General features: G+C 39.7%; 1 protein-coding gene and 1 pseudogene across 2 annotated transcripts in view; both read right to left on the bottom strand.

Moving 5' to 3' along the window:
* The window catches only part of EGFL6 (EGF like domain multiple 6), a 62,070-nt gene extending 43,416 nt beyond the window's left edge, over positions 1 to 18,654 (bottom strand). For both annotated transcript variants that reach the window (XM_017508818.2, XM_017508817.2), the window contains exon 1: positions 18,294 to 18,654. In XM_017508818.2, coding sequence (XP_017364307.2) covers positions 18,294 to 18,367 — 74 coding nt within the window. In that variant the 5' untranslated portion in view covers positions 18,368 to 18,654. The remainder of the gene's footprint in view (positions 1 to 18,293) is intronic.
* On the bottom strand, positions 12,703 to 13,037 carry LOC108289385 (annotated as a pseudogene).
* Positions 18,655 to 23,690: the final 5,036 nt, after the last annotated feature.

Raw genomic sequence — 23,690 nt, 5'->3', positions numbered from 1 at the left:
ATAAATATGTAAAATATTTTGTATCAGTAAAAAAGAAGAAACTATGGGTGACTAACCATAAAGTATGATGAATAAATGCCAGTCCAAATACAATGATGTCCTTAATAAATTTTTAGTTTTAGTATTTTAAAAATTGAGATACAATTCATATAACATAAAATTCACCATCTTAAAGTATACACTTCAGTGATTTTAGTATTTTCAATATGTTAATGCACTCATCACTTCTATTTAGTTCCAGAATATTTCCATCACCCCAGAAAGAAACCCTATACCCATTAACTAACTCTCCATCCCCTGGCAACCACAAATCTGCTTTTTGTCTCTGGATTTGCCTATTCTGGATATTTCATATAAATGGCATCATAAGATATGCAGCCTTTTGTATCTGGCTTCTTTAACTTAGTATGTTTTCAAGCTTGATCCATGTTGTAGCCTGTAACAGTACTACATTTCTTTTTATTGCTGAATAATATTCCATAATATGGATATACCACATTTTATTTACCCACTTATCAGTTGATGGACGTTTGAGTTGTTTCTACCTTTTGGTCATTATAAATAATGTTGCCATAAACATTGGAGCACAGCTTTTTGTGTGGACATATGTTTTAACTTCTTTGGGGTGTATACCCAGGAGTGGGATTACTGGGGCATATGGTGCAATGGACAGAATGTTTGTGTCCTCCAAAATTCATATATTGAAACCCTAATGCCAATGTGATGGTATTTGGTGGTGGGGCCTTTGGGAGGTAATTAGGTCATGGGGTGGAGCCTTTATGAATGGGATTAGTGCTCTACAAAGAAAAGGCCAGAAAGCTTGAGAAGTTGGCAGCCTGCAACCCAAAAGAGTGCCTTACCAGAATCTGACCATGCTGAAACCCTGATCTTGGAATTCCAGCCTTCCGAACAGTGAGAAATAAATTTCTATTGTTTATAAGCCACCCAACCTATGGTAATTTGTTATAGCAGCCTGAACTGACTAAGACACATGATGGCTGCATGTTTAACTTTCTGAAGAACTGCCAGACTGTTTTTCAACATGGCTACATCATTTCACTTTCTCACCAGCAATATATGAGAGTTCCAATTTCTCCACATCTTCACCAGCACTTGTTATTGTTCATTTTTTAAAACTGTAGTCATCCTAATGCCTGAGAAGTAGCATCTTGTTGTTTTGATGTGCATTTTCCTGATGGCTAATGATGTTAAGTGTCTTTCATGTGTTTATAGACCATTTGTATATCTTATTTGGAGAAATGTCTATTCAGGTCCTTTACCCATTTTTTAATTGGGTTATTTGTTTTAATGTTTTTAACATTTGAACACAAGATTGAAATTTTTTGGTAAAAACAACTATCCCCATACCTTGGTGAAACTCAGACTCAAAAAAAAAAATATGGGAAAAAAAAAAAAAAAAACCCTTCCGCATAGATACATGATAAGTCCATTTCTTAACCATACACATTTGTGACAAACCTTGACAAAATACTACAATCTGCTTTCACCTTTTCCTTTAACAGCACGAAGCTGATGCCTGGGGGAGCAAAATGGAAAGAGGAACTAATTTTGCCTGGGAAAGAGGAGAAAAATGTCACAGGGTAGGTGACATTTGAGTTAGATTTCAAAAGAAAACATGATGAAAGAAAAGTTGTATACGGAGAAATTCTGCCTTTGGAATTTTAATTCCATATTTTTATAAGAAATGTGGGATTCATTTAATTAGAGTTCAATCTAGCAACAAAATCTTAGAGATGATGTGCCAACTTCTTGACTGCAGATTTGCAAGCAATATGCTCCCAATCACAATAGGAAGGACCTTACCTATTTACTGATGCAAAAAAAAAAAATTCAGTATAATCCTCAATAGGGCATTAATATGTATGAAGTATAGTGCTAGGTGCTGACGATACATTATAAACCTGGCAGAGAGGGTCCCCTACTCATGAGCTTTTAGACAAGGGGTTCAGGGTAATAGAGGCATTCAATATATTCAGTCTATTACAGAAGCTTAAATCAAAGAAACATAATTCAGTCTAAGGGGTCCTAGATATTCCCTTTGAAGGTGCAAACTTTAAATTAGACTTAAGACAAACAGGGTTCAACCACATAAATTGTAAGAATATTACAGGCAAAGGGAATAGAATGAGTGCAGACTAAGAGGTAAAAGACACCGTGCTTGTGCTTGAGGAATGAGTAGATGACCAGAAAAATAGAGCAAAGGTAGGGAGGAGTCAGTTGGTAAGAGATGAGCCCCAAGAGGTGGGCATAGGCTACATCACAAAGGGTCTTGTGAATCAAGTTAGGGTTTTGGGTTTTATATCTTAATGGCAATAGAACAGCACTGAAGGGTTTCAAGTAGGAAGGTTATTTGATAAGGTTTTTCTTTTGAAAAACATTACCATGAAAGCAGTCCAGAAGATAGACTTGGAGGGAGGCAGAATGGAAGAAAAGATATCAGTTGGCTCAGAAGATAGATTCTACTTGCTTGGGCTGGATCAGTAGCAGTGGAGGTAAGGAGAAATGAATGGCATCAAAGTGGGACCAAAAGACTTGGTAATGGATTAGAGTCATTCATTCATTCAACAAGTACTTATTGAATGCATACAATGTATCAGACACTGGGCTAGTTACCAGAAGTTCATCAGCAACCAAAAGAGAAATAAGATTTCTGTCCTCATGGAGCTTATATCCTCGTTGATTGGCCATAGAATGTGAGAGGGATGCACCATCAGGTAGATGGCAGCACTGTATTTCTGGAATGAGGAATATGGATGGAGGAATATGTTAGGGAATAGGATAGATGATGAATTCTTTTTGGCACATGCTGATTTTTAGTACTCTTTAGACGGACAACCTAGAAGAGGTGTTGAGCAGGAAGTCGGATATTTGGGTGAGGAGTCCTGGAGGCATAACTAGATTTGTGAATCATCTGTAGGCGGATGGTTACTAATTCTACAGAGGTGGATGTAGTGTAAGAAGATGAGGCTTAGGGCACAGTCCCAAAGATGCCAGCATGTAAGAGATGGACCAAAGAGTAGGAAGGTCCAGAAAGAAGTCCAGGCAATGCTCAGAGGAACATCAAGTTAGTACATTGTCAGGAAAGCCAAATGAGGAGAGTTTTTCTAGTAAGAGAGTGGGATCAACTCTGAATGTCGAGAGGCTGAATAACATGGTGGTCAGGACTATGGTTGCCTTCCTGGGTTTGAATTCTGGCTCTATTATATATTAACTCTTTGACCTTTGGCAAGTTACCTCCTCTTTCTCTGTCTCAGCTATCTCTTTTCTAAAACAGAGAAAACAACTGTATTTACGTTAAGGGTATTCATGATAATGAAATCATTAAATATAGGTAAAGGGCTTTGAATGGTGACTAACACAGTAAATGCTCCCTAATTGATTGCTTTTATTAGTGCTAGTAGTAGAATTAATATTATCAGATGTGTTGACCTTCAGATGAGAGCCATGTTTCCCACAGAAGGATCTGCCTTAATACCCCTGTCATGCTCACTCATTGGTGGGAGCAGCCTGTGGGAATTGTAGCCTCACTTAAAAGTGCTGCTGGATTTCCAAGAGCAGAGTAGCGGGACCCTGGGTCAGTTATGTTCCCTGCAGTTGGAGGTCTGTGAGGCGCATCCTCATAGCTGCCACAGGTTGCATGTGACTTGCCTTTTTTATGTTTGTAGGAATAAATTTTCACTGTAAGGGTAGATTATCATAGAATTTCATCTTAAAGAAAGTGACCCTAGATATAATCTGGTTCCAACCTATCATTTTCTGCATGAAGAAACTAAGGCCAAGAAAAACTGAGTATTTCATTGATATTAGAAGCCAGAGGGGAACACACTTCACCAAACTATTCACCTACTCATGTATCCATTTGCCTACCCAAATTTTATTAAGTAACTACACATATCAGGCACTGTACTAGTCACTGAGACTATAGGAGGTTTATAAGAAAAGCCCCATTATACTCCAACATATGACCCTACCAAAGGGGCAAGTTCTCAGGAGCTAGGGGGAGATACAGAAGTTTGCATATTGGAATGGGTGGGTAAGGGGTTTTCTGGAGGAAATGGGGCCCAATATGAATGGAACTTATCCAGGAGAAGTGAGAGGAAGCTGTATGGTGATGAAGGTGTTCCAGGCAAAAAAAAAAAAAAAAAAAAAAAAAAAAAAAAGCCAGTGCCAAGGACAATGTCATTAAGAACATGGGGAGTTGGTGGCCTGGAAATCTGAGTGTAGATTGTGGTATGTGTTAGGAGCAGAGGAGTGAAAGGGGCAGCAGGGGAATGGTGGGATGGAGAAGGGGGCAGGGAAACAGCAGGGGGCAAAAAGAAAAAGGCCTGTGTCCCTCCTGCAGGCTCCAGAGAGTGACAGGAGGATTTTCAAGTAGCTGGAAATATAAAGAATTTTGTAATACACAAAACAGTCTCCTTAGAAGTACGGTGAGCTCACTAAGCTCCAACAAGATTTCTGAAACAGTTAGATGTGAAATCACGCAAAACCAAATTGAAATTTGTTGAAATCTGATATTTTTTAAAAGGGTAATCAGAAACCAGCCCAGAGCCCTTGGTACAGGTGGCCAAACCTACTTCATATGTACCAGTCAAAGTCAATTACTTGGGATTGCAAAGAATACTGCCCTGGGGTTAACTAACAGGAGAAAGTTACCACAAGATAAAATTCATATACTGTTTGCACATTACCACAACTCTCCAGAGAAATCCTCATTTTCTCGATCTTTATTGCTTTCACATGCCTGCTTTCAGGTGAAAAGGTGAAACTGAGAAATCAGAGGTGTATTAATTTCTCCCAAATCGTTGTTTTTGATGTTGTATAAAGTGTCACTTATAAAACTCCCCCAAATGTTAATGACTAACACTTTGGCCATCAAAAATTTATTAACTTTGTTAATAAATTAAGATTTCTTATCTGCTGTAAGGAATTCCTTTCTGTGTCATAAAAACATCTTAGTACTATAGTTCTGGTGGAATTTACGGGAAATTTGTCATCAAATCTACATCACTCTCATTTGTTAAAAAATGGAAGTAATTGTCATTTAAGAATCAACTCAATTCATTATTCAGAACTATAAAATGGAATCTGATATTCAGATGATGACACAAATCAGAAAATACCAGGTCAGCCTCTAGCTGCTCTGTGCATGCAGCAACATGTTCTGTGTGTATTTCCTAAAGGAGACCAAGCAGCTTGAAACAACACTGTAGGAAAAATCATCAGAGAAGCATGTGAGTCCATAAATGAGCAACTTGCCTTTTAATTAATGATGGGTGTGATGCCCATGTATTCACTAAGTTTTCAGAGAGAGCTTCAAAGGACCAGCCACAACTGGGCTTTTACTAATTTAATAATCAAATTCTACATCTGTTCATAAAAATGGAAAATAGCTTAAAGAGGAACAACTATTAGTAGACAGAATTGCTAATAATTAATTTGCTGATTTGTAGATGTCAGAGGAAACTGATTTATTCCACCAAGAATCCAGTTCTGTATTCTATGCTTGCCAAGTTCTTTTTGAAAGTGTACATATGCAGCTATTTAAAATTATGGATAAAAGGAAAATTAATTATTAAAACGTTTATGTATAAGTTGAAACAATATGATCTAGGGGAAAAAAGGAATCCAGTACAGGCAAGCATGATACTGACAATAATGAAAGAGCACATTATCTTGTGAAAATTGTCTAAAACTGCCAAGAAAAGCACTTTAACTTTTAGTTTCTACACAATTCTTGAATGATGTTCCAAGTTAATGTTAGCAAATGATTCAGATTAGTTTCCCAGCATCCTTTTCTTTCACCTGCCCTCTGCTCTAATTCCATGCCCACTCACTGGCTTTCCCATCACTAGCTTCAAAAATTCTTTTACTTTAATACCTGGTTGTAAGCATTCTAGATAAATAGACATAAACTATTAGGCTAAACCATATCAACTCACCATTTTTATATGTTAAAAGTGACCAAATATCTATGATTTCATATGTTGCAATTTAACAATTGTGAAAGAGGAAATTAAGTGCTCACTAAATCCATTTCTGTGTCTCCTGGACACAAAACTACACAAGAGTTCCCAGCTGCCTGACAGGTAGGACCACATGACTAGTTTTGGCTAATGAAATGTAGATGGACAGGATGCAGGCAACCTCAAAGCCTGGCTCATAAAGGCTCTCATGAAATCTTTAGTGGACTTATTTCCCATCAGCCCTTGAATAAAAAGGAGTATTCATACTTGAAGAAAGATGGCGTCCCAAGATGGATGGAAGCTGGCCGCATATGAAGGCATGCAGCAGAGTCCCTCAAACACGTCTTACAAAGCAGGTAAAGAAATAAACTTTTACCATGTTCAGTTACTGAGATTTTGAGGTAGTTTGATGCAGTAGCCTATCCTGATCAACACCATAGTATTTCAAGAACCATTTCTTTTCCTAAAGCCTAGTATACAGTGTTTCTCCTTGCATGTGAAGCCATTTATATAAAAAAATCTTACAAAGCTAACAATATAGCTTTGTATATATATTGTGCTTAGTTTCATATTTGTGAGGCTTGCATTTTTTTAATGTGTTAAGTTGGGCCAGTGCATTCTGGAATATCAAAGATATTAAGACATAGCATCAATCACTGGAATTTAATAGAGAGCTAGATATAAATGAGCTTTTATGCATTTGGCTAGATTGACCCAGCCCCATGGAACCTGACAAAACCAGAGTAATTGATAAAAATGTATCAACCTAAAAACAGAATATCTAATTTTGGACTGAACTAATCCTATCAACATCCTCAGCCACCTTGGAAGATCTAGATGGACTGGCCAGTCCCTCTCTCTCTCTTTTCTCTCTCTCTCTCTCTCGTCTCTTCCTAAACAATATTTGGCACATATGAGGCTCAGGGAACTGAGTCTTGAGACAGAGAAATGCTAACGTAGGTGAACAAGTCTGTGGAGTGGAGGCCCTGAGCTGTAGGAGTCTGAGCTAAATGCTCAATTGCCCAGTTTCTTTAATGCATTATACAGCTTGATGTCTACATTGATCAAATTAATCAGAAATCACCATCTCCACAGCTGAAGCTAATTTAAAAACATTCCAGGGATTGTGTAAGTAGTGTAGTATTTCTTCATAGGATTCCTTATTTTCTGCAAAAATATACTGTGCCAGAATTCTTAGTACATTTGTTTATGGTCGGGTTCCAGGAAACTTCATGATATTCTCCAAGACAAATTGAGAAAAACTTCTTTTGCTGATGTTTAAATACATTTAAATATTGCCATAGAAATGAAATAAAAGTTTTCTAAATAGGGATAAAAAGTCCAACCATGAAGATTTTTGTTGTTGGTGGTTTTGATTTTTGTTTTGTTTTTATCATAGCTCCCACTATGGCAAGTTCATTGTACCTAGCCAGTTAAAATTAATTCTGGGCTCCCATCTATCTTCAAGAGACAGAGTACAAGTCCAATGCGCCTAGGGATACCCCAAGACATCTCACTTTCCCAGATGTGTAGGGGCTTATGTGCCCAATAAAAAACTTGCCTGGATTATAAAGCTCTCCTATACTAGTGTGTGTTGATATGTCTTCAAATTTCTAATGCCATGACTGGTAGGGATAATAGTAAATCTCAGGCAAAAGTTGGAACTTTCCATTGCTTCCTCTATTTGCCTCATTTATCTTCCAAGCTCAGGAGTTATGTGGAGATTGGGGATGGGGAGTATCTTGGTTTAGGCTCCCCCAGAAGCAGACCACGAGACAAGAATTTCCTTGGAAGTGGTTTACTTAGGAGGGGAAGGGAGCATTGATAAAGGAGTAGGGAAGTGAGATGAAGAAAAGAAGGCAGTCAATAAAGCAAGTGTTATCAAGACAGCTACATTTATTCTCCATCTCATTCATTCATTCATAGTAAGCATGAGGGAGAATGATATAAATGGAAGATGGCGTTAGAGAAGTAGTCAAAGTCTAGATCAAGCAGAGCCATTTATGCCATTTTAAGTAGAATGAATTTTATTCTTAATCTGGTGGAAAGTCACTGAAAAGTTTTAAGAAGAGGGATGATATGGTCTGATTTAAATTTTAAGAGGAACACTTTGGAGCATAGACTAGAGGCAGCAAAAGAAAAAGCAAAGGGAAGCTATTGTGGTTCAGGTGAGAGATAATGGTGGTGTAGCTGGATGATGGTAGGTGGGGGCAGGGAGTGGGGATAGAAGGAGATGGACTTGAGACATGGTTTGTAAGAGGACTTAGTAGCAGATGTAATACAAGTTGGGAGGAAGAGATCCACTTGTCAGGAATGATACCCTAGTTTTTGGCTTGAGCCAGTTTGGATGCTGTTTGTTCTGGGGTGGGGAAAAAGGATGAAGTGGAGAGAAGCAAGTTCTGAATGATGATCAAGAGTTCAGTTTCGGATGTCTTAGGCTCAGTGACACATCTCAATGAATAAGTCAAGAATGCAGCAGAAAGAGGCTGGGGCTTGAGATTCCCATTTTGAAGATGTGAATATATGTATAGATGGCACTGAAAATGCTGGAACTGGGAAGATCACCTGGAAAGTGTAAATAACAAAGAAAATAGGGTCAGATTAATATCTGTGGAAATCCAGCACTTTAAATCCTGTCGAAGGGAAGAATAACCAGTGTGGGAAAAAGCAAATCAGAATGTGTTGTACTCTGTGATGGTTTTAAAATATGTCCATAAATTATTTGATGCACATCCTTTCAAAAGGTGAAGTTTAGTTCCCCTCCTTTTATGTGGGGGTTGTACTTAGTGACTGACATCTAACAAAGAATACTGGGGGAGTAATGGGGGTAACTTCCAAAATTAGGATACAGAAGGCATTGTAGCTTCCTCCTTGTTCTCTCTCTTGGATTAGTCACTATGGGGGAAGTCAGCTAACATGTTGTGAGAACATTCAAGCAGCCCTATGGAGGGGTCCACATAGAAGCTCAGGCCACCTGCCAACAGCCATGTGTATATGCCATCTTGGAAGCAGATCCTCCAGCCAGGGTCAAGATGTCAGATGGCTATAGCATTGATCAACAACTCGACTGCAACCTTGTGAAAAACTCTAAGCCCAAGAAGTGTGGTGATTTCTCAAAGAACTAAAAACTGAATTATCATTTGACCCAGCAATCCCATTTCTGGGTATATGCCAAAATAATAAAAATCATTGTTCCATAAAGACACATGCACACATATATTCACAATAGCAAAGACATGGAATCAATATAAATGCCCATCAATGATAGACTGGATAAAGCAAATATGGTACCTATACACCATGGAATACTATGCAGCCATATAAAAGAGATCATGTCCTTTGCAAGAACATGGATGGAGCTGAAGGCCATTATCCTTACCAAACTAAGGCAGGAACGGAAAACCAAATACCACATGTTCTTACTTATAAATGGGAGCTAAATAATGAGAACCAATGGGCACAGAGAGGGAAACAACAGACACTACGGTCTATTTGAGAGTTGAGGGTAGGAGGGAGAGGATTAGAAAAAATACCTATCGGTTACTAGGCTTAGTACCTGGGTCACAAAATCTGTAAAAAAAAAACTGCCATGACATGAATTTATCTATATAACAAACCCGTACAGGTACCCCTGAACCTAAAATAGGAATGGAAAAACTCCACGCCCTTTTACTGTGAACCTAAAACTGCTCTAAAAAATGTCTTTAAAAAAGCCCAAGCCCCATCTAGCTAAGCCGCTCTTGAATTCCTGATTCATAGAAAATGTGAAATAATAAATGTTACTTTAAGCCACTAAATTGTGAAGTATTCTGTTGCATAGCATTAGATAACTAATAAATGTGGTATCCAGAAACCAAGCAAAGAGTGTACTGAAGAGTAAGGTGATGATCTTTGTTGATGTTTGTTACTTTGGTATTTTGAGTTTTAATTTTGTAGCTGTATTCATTAAATCTGAGATATCATGGATAATAAGCACACTATTATTATCTACATCAGAAAAGAAAAATGCTGCCAATTAAACTAAAAGATAGCTCATTACCTGAATAATTATGTGCAATTGTGTCATAATTCTGTGCATGAATTAGTCACGATTGTGTTAGCTTTAAAGAACACAGAGCCTGCAATGGCCTGTTTGCTCGCTATTGCTCTTAGAACCACATCCAAACTCCTTGGCTCAAAGTACTGGGCTCCTTGCAGCCCGGTACCAGCCTGCCTTCTTTGCCTCTTGGCAGCCATTGGGCTTATGACTTAAGATTCTGGTCAGTCCACTCTGTATCTTGGGCTGATGTCTTCCTTACGCATTCTTTTTGCAGATATGTATCTATATCGCAATACCTACTGGGAATTAAACATTGGAATATTTGTTTTCTACTCCCATTTTATATCAGGTGGGCTCACATTTGCTCCATATGAACAGTATAAATGTCGTCTACTATATTGAGTTTTCCCTGATTCTCTCATGTGGACTCAGTTTCTCTCTTATCTGTATTCTGTGGAATGTTTTGTGTGTGTGTGTGTGTGTGTGTGTGTGTATACACACACATATATATACATCCTATATATATAAACTTGTTTTATATGTTTATACATATGCATATAAACATATATATATTTGAGATGCTATACTGTGTGTGTATATATATATAAATATATATATAAATATTATAAATAATATATATATATAATATATATAAATATATATTATATATATAAATATTATATATAAATGTTATTTATATATAAATAAAAGTATATGTGTATATATATATATATATATATATATACTTTTATTTATATATAAATAACATTATTTGCCTCTCCATCCCCCTTCCTTGGTCATTTATTAATTTACCTAACTTTTAATTCAATACATACTATGCGCCAGGCACTGGGCTAGAACCTGGATGTATATCCTTCCTCCCTGGCTTCCCTGGCCAAAAAGGAAAGAAAGACATTTTGATTACCCTATGAAGTTGTCTAGTGAGAGAGGCAGTAGATATGAATCTCTGGCATTTAGAAAAAATGTTTGGGCACATCAAGTGTTCAGTTAATGTTGCATTAAATAGAATTAATTTTAACACTTTTTATCATTTTTTAAAAATAAACAAGGCCTTCACATTGAAAACAGGTCAGTTATTTAAACTGACCCACTGGGACTCAGCAAGTTAACTGATGAAACTAGAAGTACTACTGATCTCTGTGGATAAAATATTTAATGAAAAGTGACTTAACTATCCTTGGGAAACACCATGGCTTTTAAATCTGTCACTTGTTTAATGTGAGATTCTGCACAAATTACTTAACAATCTATTCTTTTGAAATTCAGTTTACTCATCTATATAATTGGAGATGCTATCTATAATTTACACATGGTCAACATTGCCAGTGGGACCTCAATCTCTGTTTTCCCCTTCTTTCTTAGTAATAAGACCCCTATTACACAGCCACTCGGAAGACAAACTACATTTTCCAGCCTTCACTTCAATAATATGTGGCCAGGGAACTAAGTTCTGGCTAATGGGATATATATAAACAGAAGTGCCACGTGCAACACTTCTAGGATGTGTCTGTGAAGGGAGGAGGGATGTTCTTCACTTGTTTCCTCTTATTGGCTGGTGATATAGATTGCATGTTTGTCTCTCAAATCTCACGTTTATATGTAATCCCCAAAGTTGGAGGTTGAGCCCAGCAGGAGGTGACTGGATCATGAGGGTGGATTTCACATGAATGATATAGTGCCATCCCCTTGGTAGTGAGTGAGTTCTCATGAGATCTGGTTTTTTAAAAGTGTATGAGTGTGTGGCACCTTCCCTTGCCCTTGTTCCTGCTTTTGCCATGTGAGACACCTGCTTTCCCTTCACCGTCTGCCATGATTGGAAGCTTCCTGAGGCCTCACTAGAGGCAGAAGCCACTATGCTTCCTGTAAAGCCTGCAGAACCATGAGTCAATAAAACCTCTTTTCTTTATAAATTACCCAGGCTCAGGTATTTCTTTATAGCAATGCAAGAATGGCCCAACACAGCTGGTATTTGGACCTATTTGCTGAAGCTGAAGAAGCCATCTTAGGCCACAAGGGGAGGGCCTTCTGATGGAGCCATTAAATGGCAGCATCTGGGTCCCTGACTCCATGAAGGGCCAGCCATATCAGCCCAACTACTCATGCCTTTGTGAAAGAGAAACCCATGTCTATCTTGCTTAAGCCAAGGTTATTTGAGTTTTCTATCACTTGCAGCAAATTCTGAAGGATCAAAAAACAATGTTTTCACGGTAACTAGCTGCTACAGGCCCATTATCCCTATTCTGACATTTCCTGCTTAAAACCTCCAATGTCAAATAGCTTGTGAGGCCAGTTTTCAGTATGCATTCAACTGAAAATAAAGATCAGGTGGACTTTAGTTCTTTGATCGCATGTGGCTTCTATCTTTTCTGAACATGCCTTATGTATTGGTTTGCTAAGGCTGCTATAACAAAGTACCACAGACTAGGTGGCTTAAACAACACACATTTATTCTCTCACAGTTCTGGAGGCTGGAAGACCAAGATCAAGGTGTTGGTAGGGTTGGTTTCCTTGGAAGCCTCTCTCCACGGCTTGTAGATGGCTGTCTTCTTTTTGTGTCCATACAAGGTCTTTCCTCTGTGTGTGTCTATGTCCTAATCTTCTCCATTTTTTTTTTAAATAAGCTCTGGCAAGTTTTATTAGAGAAAAATTTTGTATGGTTTACCTTTCACCAGTCTATTCTGGCATGCTTCCAATGATATCAGAATCATCTGGATAAATGATAGCTACTATGCAGAATCTGTGGTATTTTCTGCATGCTATGCCCAATTCAATATGATTGCCACTGTAATGATGGACACCAGTTTTGGCCAATGTGCTGTAATAATGCTGTTTCAGATTTCCTCAAATCTGGCAAGGATGACCAGTTTCACTTTGCCTTGGTTGATCATCTTAAGAGTCTTCTTGTACTCCAGCATGGACTTTTTACTTTTCATAGTGAGTTGGAGCCTACAGTTGATTGACTTCAGTGACTTTTTCATCTTGGCAGCCATCATCTTCCTGTCTTAGGTGTGGGATGGTCCCCAGCCAAGAGCATCCATCAAGATGGCTGGGGCAGGAGAAAGGCCCTAATCTCTTCTTCTTATAAGGACAGCAGTCACATTGGTTAAGGACCCACCATAATGAACTCATTTTAATTTAACAGCTCCTTTAAAGACCCCATCTCCAAATATAATTACATTCTGAGGTACTGGGGTTAGGGCTTCAACATATGAATCTTGAGACAGTACATAATTCAGTCCACATCACCTCAGTACATCTACATGTCCTGCCCCCACTGTCCTCAGAGGAGTTTTTGTCCTGAAATTTGTCACCAGGAGCACAAGTTCATTAGCGGTAGTTCCCTGTTTTACTGGATCAGCGGTAAATAGTTGTTGGTGCATTGTGGTACATGACCAACCTCATTTCTGATTCCTGAGAATTTTTTTGTCTTGGCAGGAGGCAGTTCTTCCTGTGTGCACAGTAGGCTGAAAGTACAGAATCCTCTTCCCCAGAAGCCCTCAACCAATGATTGTTGGGATAATAAACAACCTGGCACCCTTGTCTTCAGAAGAGATAACTAGGATGCTCGTGTTCTACTGTCTCCTAGAATTCCCCAGCAGGACTGACTCAGAGTGGTGACTTATTTTTACAACAATTCTTTCCCTTCTCTGTCCCACTTCCCCACTTCCCTACCAGAACTTCCTGGGATCTCCTCTCAAATAAACTACACACAGAATCTGCTTCTGATAAAATGCAAACTTAGAAAGGAAAGTGGTGGTACTGGGTGGATGGAGCACCTACACTACACATGTCCCTTGAATGTGCTGAACTAGAGTCAAGCTAAACAGAATCACTGGTGGTCATTTGTAAGAAAGCACTTTGTAAAAATGTCAGCTTTTCTGTATTCACTTTTTTTGAGGGAACACATTTAGAATAGTGGGACAACACTGGTCTTAGGGTAGAAGACCAAATCAAATGTAATTCATGGGAAATCACCTAATTTCTTCAAGTTTCTCCATTCCCTGGTCTGTCAAATGAACATAATACCCATTTCTTAGGGTTGTTGAGAGAATTGATTGAAATAACATTGAAAATGGTTGACACTTTATTTTCATTGTAATGTTTACAAAACCTTGATTTATGCTCATGAATTACATATAAATAGGACTTTAACACCTTCTAAGCCAATGAAATTAACTATTGAAATAAGACTGCCCAGAAATGATTTTTAAGTTGTAACTAGATGATTATTATTTCCTAGAAACACACAGCTCTTGAGTTTTGAGTATATTCTCACAAATTACAGTTTAAAGAATAAAGAAATAAATGATATACCAACCATTCAAAAATCACTAAAATCATGTTTAAAGATAAAATCTAGCCCACAGAAACAAAAAGAATATGCAGCTCAGGCTTCCTGTGAAAGTCTGAATAATATGTCCCCACCCTGTAGTGGTACACGTCCTAATCCCTGGAACCTCTGAATGTTATCTTATACACCAAAAGGGACTTTCCAAATGTGATCAAGTGAAGGATCTTGCAATGAGAAGGTTATCCTGGATTATCTGAGTGAGCCTGATATAATCACAAGGGTTCTTCTTAGGAGGAGGAAAACAAGGAAGAGTCAGAGAGAAGGCAAGGTGACAAAGGAAAAAGAGATTGGAGTGATGCAGCCATAAGCTAAGGATTGTTGGCAGCCTCTAGAAGCTGGAAGAAACAAGAAATGGATCCTACCCTGGAGCCACCAGAAGAAACTAGTCCTACTGATGCCTTAATCTCAGCCCCATAAGATTCATTATGAACTTCTGACCTTCAGAATTGCAAGACAATAAACTTCTGTTGTTTTAAGCCATGGAATTTGTGGCCAATTTTTACAGTGGCACTTTGCTACCAGGGCTTTGAGGAGAATCAATTCTCCACATAGCATGTGGTCTCTGTAAGGAAAGTCTCTCAGCAGGAACCTAGTCATTCCCTCCTTTCTCACATTATTTTTACTTGAATTCAATAGAGAAAAAATATAAAACAGAAATATGTTGTAAGTAATGAGTTGCTCCAAATGTTAATCTCCAGAATAGCAAAGTTAATAATATATTTATCTAATGTGCCCAAGGTAAAAAGATCAGTGTTAGGACCTAGAATAATAAATAAATGTTCTAGGCCAGCACTGTCCAACAGAAATAAATAGCCATATATATGCCATTTAAAATTTACTAGTAGCCACGTTTTTAATGTGAAAGAAGCAGAAGCAATTGATTTTAATAATAATTTTATCTAATGCAGTATATCCATATTACAATTTCAACGTGTAATCAATATCAAATGATTAGTGAGATATTTCCTGTTCTTTTCATCCTACTACATCTTGAAAATTCAATGTGAATTTTATACTTTTTACAGCACATCTCAACTAGGACTTGTCACGTTTCAGGTACTCAATTGCTACTTGGGGTTCCTGGTTACCATCTTTGCTTTAATGGACAGAGCAGATCTAGGGTATCTAAATAGTTCTAATACCCAAAGGACATAAAAAATATAAGGCAAGCCAAATTCTGAAGCTTAAGAGCAGGTACATGCATGCAGCTAATGATTTATTCATTTCATGAGTGTTCATTGTCTACTATGCACTAAGTACTATTTAAAAGGCACATAATTTTCTAGGTTATAAAATCATAGTGTAGTGTTTCAATTAAAAACAACTGTTGCGTGTGGCGATTCCTTAAGGACCTAGAAATAGAAATTCCAGCAGACCCAGAAATCCCATTACTGGGTATATATCCAAAGGATTATAAATCTTTCTACTATAAGGACACATGCACACGAATGTTCATTGCAGCACTGTTTACAATAGCAAAGACCTGGAACCAACCCAAATGCCCATCGACGATAGACTGGACAGGGAAAATGTGGCACATATACACCATGGAATATTATGCAGCCATCAAAAACGATGAGTTTGTGTCCTTTGTAGGGACATGGATGAACCTGGAAACCATCATTCTCAGCAAACTGACACAAGAGCAGAAAATCAAACACCACATGTTCTCATTCATAGGTGTGTGTTGAACAATGAGAACACGTGGACACAGGGAGGGAAGCACTACACACTGGGGTCAGTTGGGGGGAAATAGTGGAGGGGCGGTGGGGGGTGGGGAGTTGGGGAGAGATAGCATGGGGAGAAATGCCAGATGTAGGTGATGGGGAGGAAGGCAGCAAATCACACTGCCACGTGTGTACCTATGCAACAATCTTGCATGTTCTTCACATGTACCCCAAAACCTAAAATGCAATAAAAAAAAGAAAAGAAAAGAAAAAAAAAACAACTGTTGCTTATATTGGAAATCTCTATACAGCAGCCAGTTTTTCCTATAAATAGTGAAACCCCAGGAAATAACCAGTAGACACATTTTTCTGCAATGGGTGCCTTTCCTTCTCTGTAACAGTGTCTTATCCATAATGTGGAGCCTAGAGCTGATTAAACATGGGTCCTGGACATTCCTGAAGAGCTGACCACTTGACATTTCCAAGCATGTTGAGCAAATAATAAACACACCAGCTCGTAAACTTGATAATCGTTTAAAGAAGCCATGGTTCACATCTTGAAAACTGCAGAACTGCAGAATCCTGACATGGATTCTCCAGTTTAATATTCTTTGGTTTATCCGGGGGCTTTTTGGCTTTTAATTTAATTTGGTGGCACTTTGAAAGCGAAGCTCCTGGAGGTCAGTTTGCCAGCCACTAAAGAACTATTAATCTCATCTCCAAATAGCATTTGGTCTTTTTGAAGTGGGCTTTCCAGCAATGCAAGAACCTCTAGCATTCAAGGAAAATGTGATTATGAGCAAATTGCATCTGCTTACATCTTCATCATAAAAAGGAAATTGAAACTTGCCATCATACATTTTAAGAATCTGGTTTGAGGTTTACTCTGTTTGAACTTCAAAATCTCTTAATACCATGGCTAATTCTAATGAAAGATTTTTTTTCCTGTAAGTCAAACAAATATAGGCGAACCTTCAAGAAGCCTGTACCAAACCAAAGCTCTTATCCTACTCTCCCCCAGAGTCATCACTGAAACATTTCTTTAGTTCAGCAGTCTCAGCTGGGAGCAATTGTGCCCTCCAGGGACCTCGGGCAAGATCCCAAACCTTTTTGTATTGCCACAATTGGTGGTGGGTGGAGTCAAGGTTGCTACTAGTATCTAGTGGGTAGAGACCACAGGTGCTGCTAAGCATCCTACAATCCCAGGGCAGCACATCACCCCAACAAATAATTATCCAGCCCAGCCCAAAAGGTCAATAATGCTGTGGTAGAAAAAGCATACTCTGGTGGACACCTAAGTAGAAAGCAAGACATCACTGTCAGAGAACCAGAAATCCTTTTCCGTTGGGTGTTTTCGAAAAGACTGCCCTAGTGCCCTGGTGAAGAACAAAGACTTTGGGCCAGAATACCTAGGCTTGCACCCTGGCTCCAACGCTTACTGGATGCGCTTCCTCAGGCAAATCACGACACCTCTGTGCCTCGTTTTTCTCTTCTACAACACGGAGATGATGATAATAGTACCTTACACACAGAGCCATTATGGGCTTTGGGTAATAGTCCTAAAGTGCTTAGAACAGTGCCAGGCCGACAGTAAGCACGATGTAAGCGTGCATTTACTAAGCAGCTTTGTCAGTCTCTGGAAAAAAATGTTTCAGGTCTCAGCTGAGCTTACGGGCAGTAGGGGACAGCTTTAGAGTCTGCATTGCCATAACAAGAATGAGAATGTTTGTCATCTGACAACCGCGTCCTTTCTTTCCAGTTCATCAACACTAATCAGAGAGCAGTGAGGAGAGCAGTCCGGCTGGCTCAGTAAATGCTTTATCGTCCTCGGTTTCTTTCCCTCCTTCCCCAGCAAAACCAGCGACTGACAGACACAGAACCCACCCACCAGAACGCACACCGACCCTCACACACCTGCCCCTGCAACAGGTCTGCAGACCACCAAGCTCGCACGCACCGACGGGTCTGCGCACAGAGCCTCCTCCGGCAACCCTCCGGATGCAGCCAGGTGGGGCACAGCTGATGCAAAAGGAGCTAACTAGGAGCAAATCCCCGCCACAGGAGAGCAGGGAGGAGAACCCGTGAACGTATCCAGGTTAAATCCCGTCTCAGTGCGCACAGGCACACGTGCACACTCACGCCCATACACGCGGGGGTGCCTGCAAAGAGAAGGGGCCCCAAAGCGGCAACTCAGGCCGGGGGTGGGGGAAAGCCAATCGCCAGTCACTTACCTGGCCGGGTTGCCGAAACCACCTGCCAACCAGGGGAGCAGCAGCGGTAGCGCAAGACCCCAGGGCAGACGCATCTTCGCGCGGGTCCTCCCTCCTCCTCCTGCGCCCCCTCGGGAGGGCGCCGGCCGGACCCTGTCGCAGCTGAGCGGCCGCCTCCTCCCTCCTCAGGCCGCTCGGGGTCTCAGCTCCACTCGCAGTTACCAGGTTTTGTTCCTGCAGGCTGAGAGGGGAGGCCGGGCACCGCGGCGGGGACGCTCGCGGCCTCGGGAGGGGCTGGGGGCGCCCTGGCAAGCCTGGTCGAGACTCCTCTGCGGATGAAGCTGGACGGGGTGAGCGAGGGAGGGCGGAGCGGGCGGTGCACATCTGGCTGGGACCCGCCTCCAGCACGACCCGCGCATCCTCCACGCTCCCTGTTCACCCAGAAACTTCCCCCAGATTCAGGTCACTTCACACTTGTCAGAGTCACCATCTACCGCCATCTATTTCAGGCATGGGCCAGAGTTCAGTGATACCTGCACTCCAGTACTTAAGAATTTAGTTGAGAAGTCGAAGCAGGATGGAAGGATACAGGTTTCTAAGACATGCTTCCTCACTTCTCTTTAGGTTTTCACGTTCTCCAGTTTTTCTTGGACAAACTGCAAATCATGGGATGCTACAGCAGGAAGGTCACTACGTCCTGGGCAACTGTCATTTGGCAAGTAATCTCTCAGGCCCACTTGCAACAGCTTACGTGGGACCTCAGATGATATCCCAATATAGTAATCAGTGCAGAAATTCATGGCAGAAACGTGAATGCTATATGAATTCAGAATCATTTGGGTACTGACACATTCTTTGTTCCAACAACGTGTTACAGTAGAATGAATGACTGGTCCCTTTCTGTCCTTCTTCCTACGTCCACACCCTTTGACTTCATGGTGTGCAGAGCCTATGACCCCACACGTTGGCGTTGGACCAGGCTGTATGACTTGTTTGATCAATGGCTTAAGGGCGGGAAAGTTGCCGTGTGCCAGTTCCAAGCCTAGGTCTTAACACACATGACCCTCCATTATGAAAATGAGAAGACCTTGTACCACCTAGCCTGGTGGTCCAGGGAGAATGAGAAACAGGTGAAAAAGCGACCTCATCAACCTGCAGACCTATAGCTTGAAGCAGAACTACTCGATGAAGCTCCATGTATATTAGCCAATCCACACGTATATGAATGAACTCAGCTAAGGTTGCCACGGCACCAGCCAATCTACTGAGGCTTATTGTGGTAGTCCTCTGACACACAGTGACCTGGTGTGAGAAATGAAATGAAAAAGGATACAGAAAAAGAGGACGTTTGTTTTGATTAGAAACTTGATTCATCGTTTAATAGGCATATGTCTTAATGCTGGCCAATGAAATGTGAGAAGTAGGGAGGGGGAAGATTCTTGCTGCAGAATCCTGTTTTACATTGTAATAGATGTTCTTATTGGTGCAAGCTATGTTTAGTTGGGTTTTCTGTTTTACAGTTGAAGGTATCTCCATGGATTCAGTGTCCTTGGTCAGTAACTACTTAGACCATTGAGCTGCTCATAACTAACAGTGTCAGATATTATCTTAATCATTTAACATGTGTTATCTGATTGAACATCCACAAGCCTATGGATAGAGACAGTTAGTTTCCCGTGTTTGAAGTGTCAAGAAACTGAGTCAGAGAGGTTAAGCAGCTAACAAGTATAGATTCAAAACTGGAAACCAGGGCTTTTCTCCATTGGGACCTAGTGCTCTTATATCAATCTCTTTTCTCATCTTCTCACTTTTTGGCAGATTCATATGTCAGATGAGTATCATGAATAAGGTAATAAGATGATCTCTTCAAGGCTGTCATCAAAACACTTTGAACTCTCCATACCATAACTTGTTTTATTTACTGAAAATATTAAAACTAAAAGAAAATAATATGAGGTATGAACTCTATACCTGTGAGGATATTAAATAAAATGGAATATAAAATTTGTCTTGGTATGAGTTTGCCCACAGGCAGACCCTGAGGCAAGGATTCAAGTGAAAGTAGTTTATTCTTGAGGTACAGAGAACATGGGTAGTCAGTGAATAAATGAAGAAAAGAAGACAGTATCAGGTATATATTAAGTTATCATTGTGTGAAACTGGAGGTTCATGCTGCTGGGGATCTCCCACAGCCAGCATTGAATATGCATCTCCAAATGATTTTACCTAAAAGGCAAGGGAACTGGGGTATTTATACACTACTTCCATTCACTCATTGCCTGAAAGCTTCTACTATGGTACTAATCCAAGGACTCAGTCTTCTGTCTGAGGGCCAAAGAAAGCCCTAAAACAAATGACTAGAGATACTGACTGTTGAAGGTCCTACTGAAATAGAAGGCCTGAGGGGATATGTACAGTAGCACGACATTAGCAGCTACCTAATATCTGGAAATAAAATTGAATTAAAAATTATGGAGTTTTGCCCATGCCACTGCTTCCTAAACATGATGATAGTAATCACTCCCTCCTCCAAATACACCATTACTCAAAAAAGTGCTAACAAAACATGATTAGTCTAAAATGTGAGGGCTGTCTGCCTTCTTAGCCCTGAGTTATAAAGTCAGACTAACATCTTGCATTGAAATTATCTGTAACATTCTAGCTTTAGTTGCAGCATTTTGACGCTTTCTGCTTTTTGTTTGTCAGAGCTGAATTCTCTTCTAGAGGCTAAAAGGAGGTAGTGAACATTACAACAGCAAAGTTTGGGGGAGGTCAAACACTCCCCAACCAACCCACCTATTATTTCCTAGGGGAGCTGTGAACAAAAGAGCTGTCATGTAGCTTGAGCAACAGAAAAAGAATATGGAAATGATGTGTTGCCAGGTGAGAAGACCTTGGATATAAATTGCCACAGGGAGGCAGGTGTTTTTAATAACTTCACTGGTGTTGCTGACTTGGAAGAGAAACCTGAAAACTGATCTTTGGGGGGCCCTACGTCATCATTCTACAAAGAAAAAACAATCTTTGAAGAGAATCTCATAAAATCGTCCGTGCCTTTTACAGGGCCACATTTTCTTCCAATCTATTTCCACTTAACCCCCTGTGTGGAACAGGTGTGATGGGATATTTCTGTGCTTTCTGAATACATATACATGACACATGCATAAAACTTTTAACACTTGTAATGTGGCAGGCACTGAGATCTAAAAATTATTGTAATATCAGCATCAAAAGCAAAGCATTGTCAGAAGAAAGAGCTGCATAGAAGAGTGTCTAGGCCAGTGTTTTCAAGATTTAATGTCAGTACAGATTGCCTAGGGATCTTGCTAATATGCAGATTCTGATTATTTAGGTCTGGTTGTGAAATGTTTGGTGGACTTGAATTGGAACTACATTTGTGATCCTTTTTTTAAGAAATAAAAATAGTAAAATTTTCTAAGACAAAGATTTTCTTCCTTTTATAGAAAACATACATCTTCCTATTTTCAAAAAGTTCTCATCTATGATTAATAGGCTCCTTCATTCCTTTAACAAATGTTTATTGTCCCTTCACCAATCATGTTCTGGACACTGTGTTTGGTTGGAATATAAAGATGAATAGGACATAATCCCTTCCCCTGAGTAACATGTTATTAGAATTAATGACATGAGTGTTAACAGAAGTACTTCAGGGTGCTGCAGAAACAAGAAAAAAATCAATTCTTCCTGCTCTATGCATGTAACTGTCCTTGTTTTATCCCCTACTTTCACAAATCATTTTATGAAATAATTTTTAGATGGCAAGAGTTTTAGAAAATAGAAAATCTTAAAAATGGTATTCTCTCAGATAATAACTTGTTGAAAACCATTGTCCTGACACAGGAGTTCTGCTACTCTTGAGTGAGGCAGCATTGTTGGGTAAAGGAGCCTAGGACTTGAAATTAGGAGGTCGAGAATTTAGTTCAGGAATCTACCAACTAACTTCCTCAACCTGGACAAGTCAGTTCACCTGTTTGGGCCCCACTTTCTACATCTATATCTAGGCATACCTCCTTGGATTGCAGTGCACTTTATTGTGCTTTGCCGATACTGCGTTTTTCACAAATCGAAGGTTTATGGCAATTCTACATTAACCAAGTCTACAGTGCCACTTTTCCAACAGTATGGGGTCAGTTTGTGTGCCTCTCACATTTTGGTAATTCTCACAACATTTCCAACGTTTTTTATTATTGTTATATCTGTTATGGAGATCTGTGTCAGTGATCTTTGATGTTATTGTAATTGTTTTGGGGTGCCATGAACTGCACTCGCAAAAGATGGTAAATTTCAATAAATGTGTGTATTCTGACTGCTCCACCAACCTGCTGTTCCCTCACGTTTTGCCCTCTCCTCAGGACTTCCTATTTCCTAAAACACAACCACATTGAAATTAGGTTAATTAATAACTCTACAATAGCCTCTAAGTGTTCAAATGAAAGGAAGAGACAAAGATCTCCATCCACAACATACCCTTAAGCCAAAGCTTACCCCAGAGCAAGGCCCTAACTCTCTTCAATTCTGTGAAGACTGAGAGTGGTGAGGAAGCTGCAGAAGAAAAGTGGGAAGCCAGCAGAGCTTGATTCATGAAGTTTAAGGAAAGAAACTGTCTCCATAACATAAAAGTGCACGGTGAAGCAACAAGTGCTGATGGAGAAGCTGTAGCAAGTTACCCAGAATATCTAGCTAAGATCATTGATGAAGGTGGCCACACTAAACAACAGATTTTCAATGAATATGGAACAGGCTTCTATAGGAAGAAGATGCCATCTAGGACTTTCGTAGCTAGAGAGAAGTCAATGCGTGGCCTAAAAACTTCAAAGGACAGGCTGACTCTCTTGTTTGAGGCTAATGCATTTGATGACTTTAAGTCAAAGACAATGTTCATTTACCATTCTGAAAATCCTAGAGCCCTAAGAATTATACAAAATCTACTCTATCTGTGCTCTATAAATGGAACAGCAAAGCCTTGTTTACAGCACATCTGTTCACAGCATGGTTTACTGAATATTTTAAGCTCAATTTTGAGACATATTGCTTAGAAAAAAAGATTGCTTTCAAAATATTACTGCTCCTCTACACCCAGGAGCTCTGATGGAGATATGCAAGATTAATATTGTTTTCATGACTCCTAACACAACATCCATTCTATATCTCATGGACCAAGGAGTAATTTCAACTTTCAAGTCTTATTATTTAGGAAATACATTTTGTAAGGCTATAGCCAACATAGATAGTGATTCCTTTGGTAGATCTGGGCAAAGTAAATTGAAAACTTCTGGAAAGGGCTGAGCACAGTGGCTCACACCTGTAACCCAAGTACTTTGGGAGACTGAGGTGAGCATTACTAAAAGCCAGGATTTCTAGACCAGACTGGGCAACATAATGAGACCTCATCTCTAG

The sequence above is a fragment of the Cebus imitator genome, unplaced genomic scaffold (genome assembly GCF_001604975.1).
Source record: "Cebus imitator isolate Cc_AM_T3 unplaced genomic scaffold, Cebus_imitator-1.0 Scaffold401, whole genome shotgun sequence".
Taxonomy (NCBI): domain Eukaryota; kingdom Metazoa; phylum Chordata; class Mammalia; order Primates; family Cebidae; genus Cebus; species Cebus imitator.
Note: the sequence above shows the minus strand (reverse complement) of the source record. Positions and strands in the feature narration are given on the sequence as shown.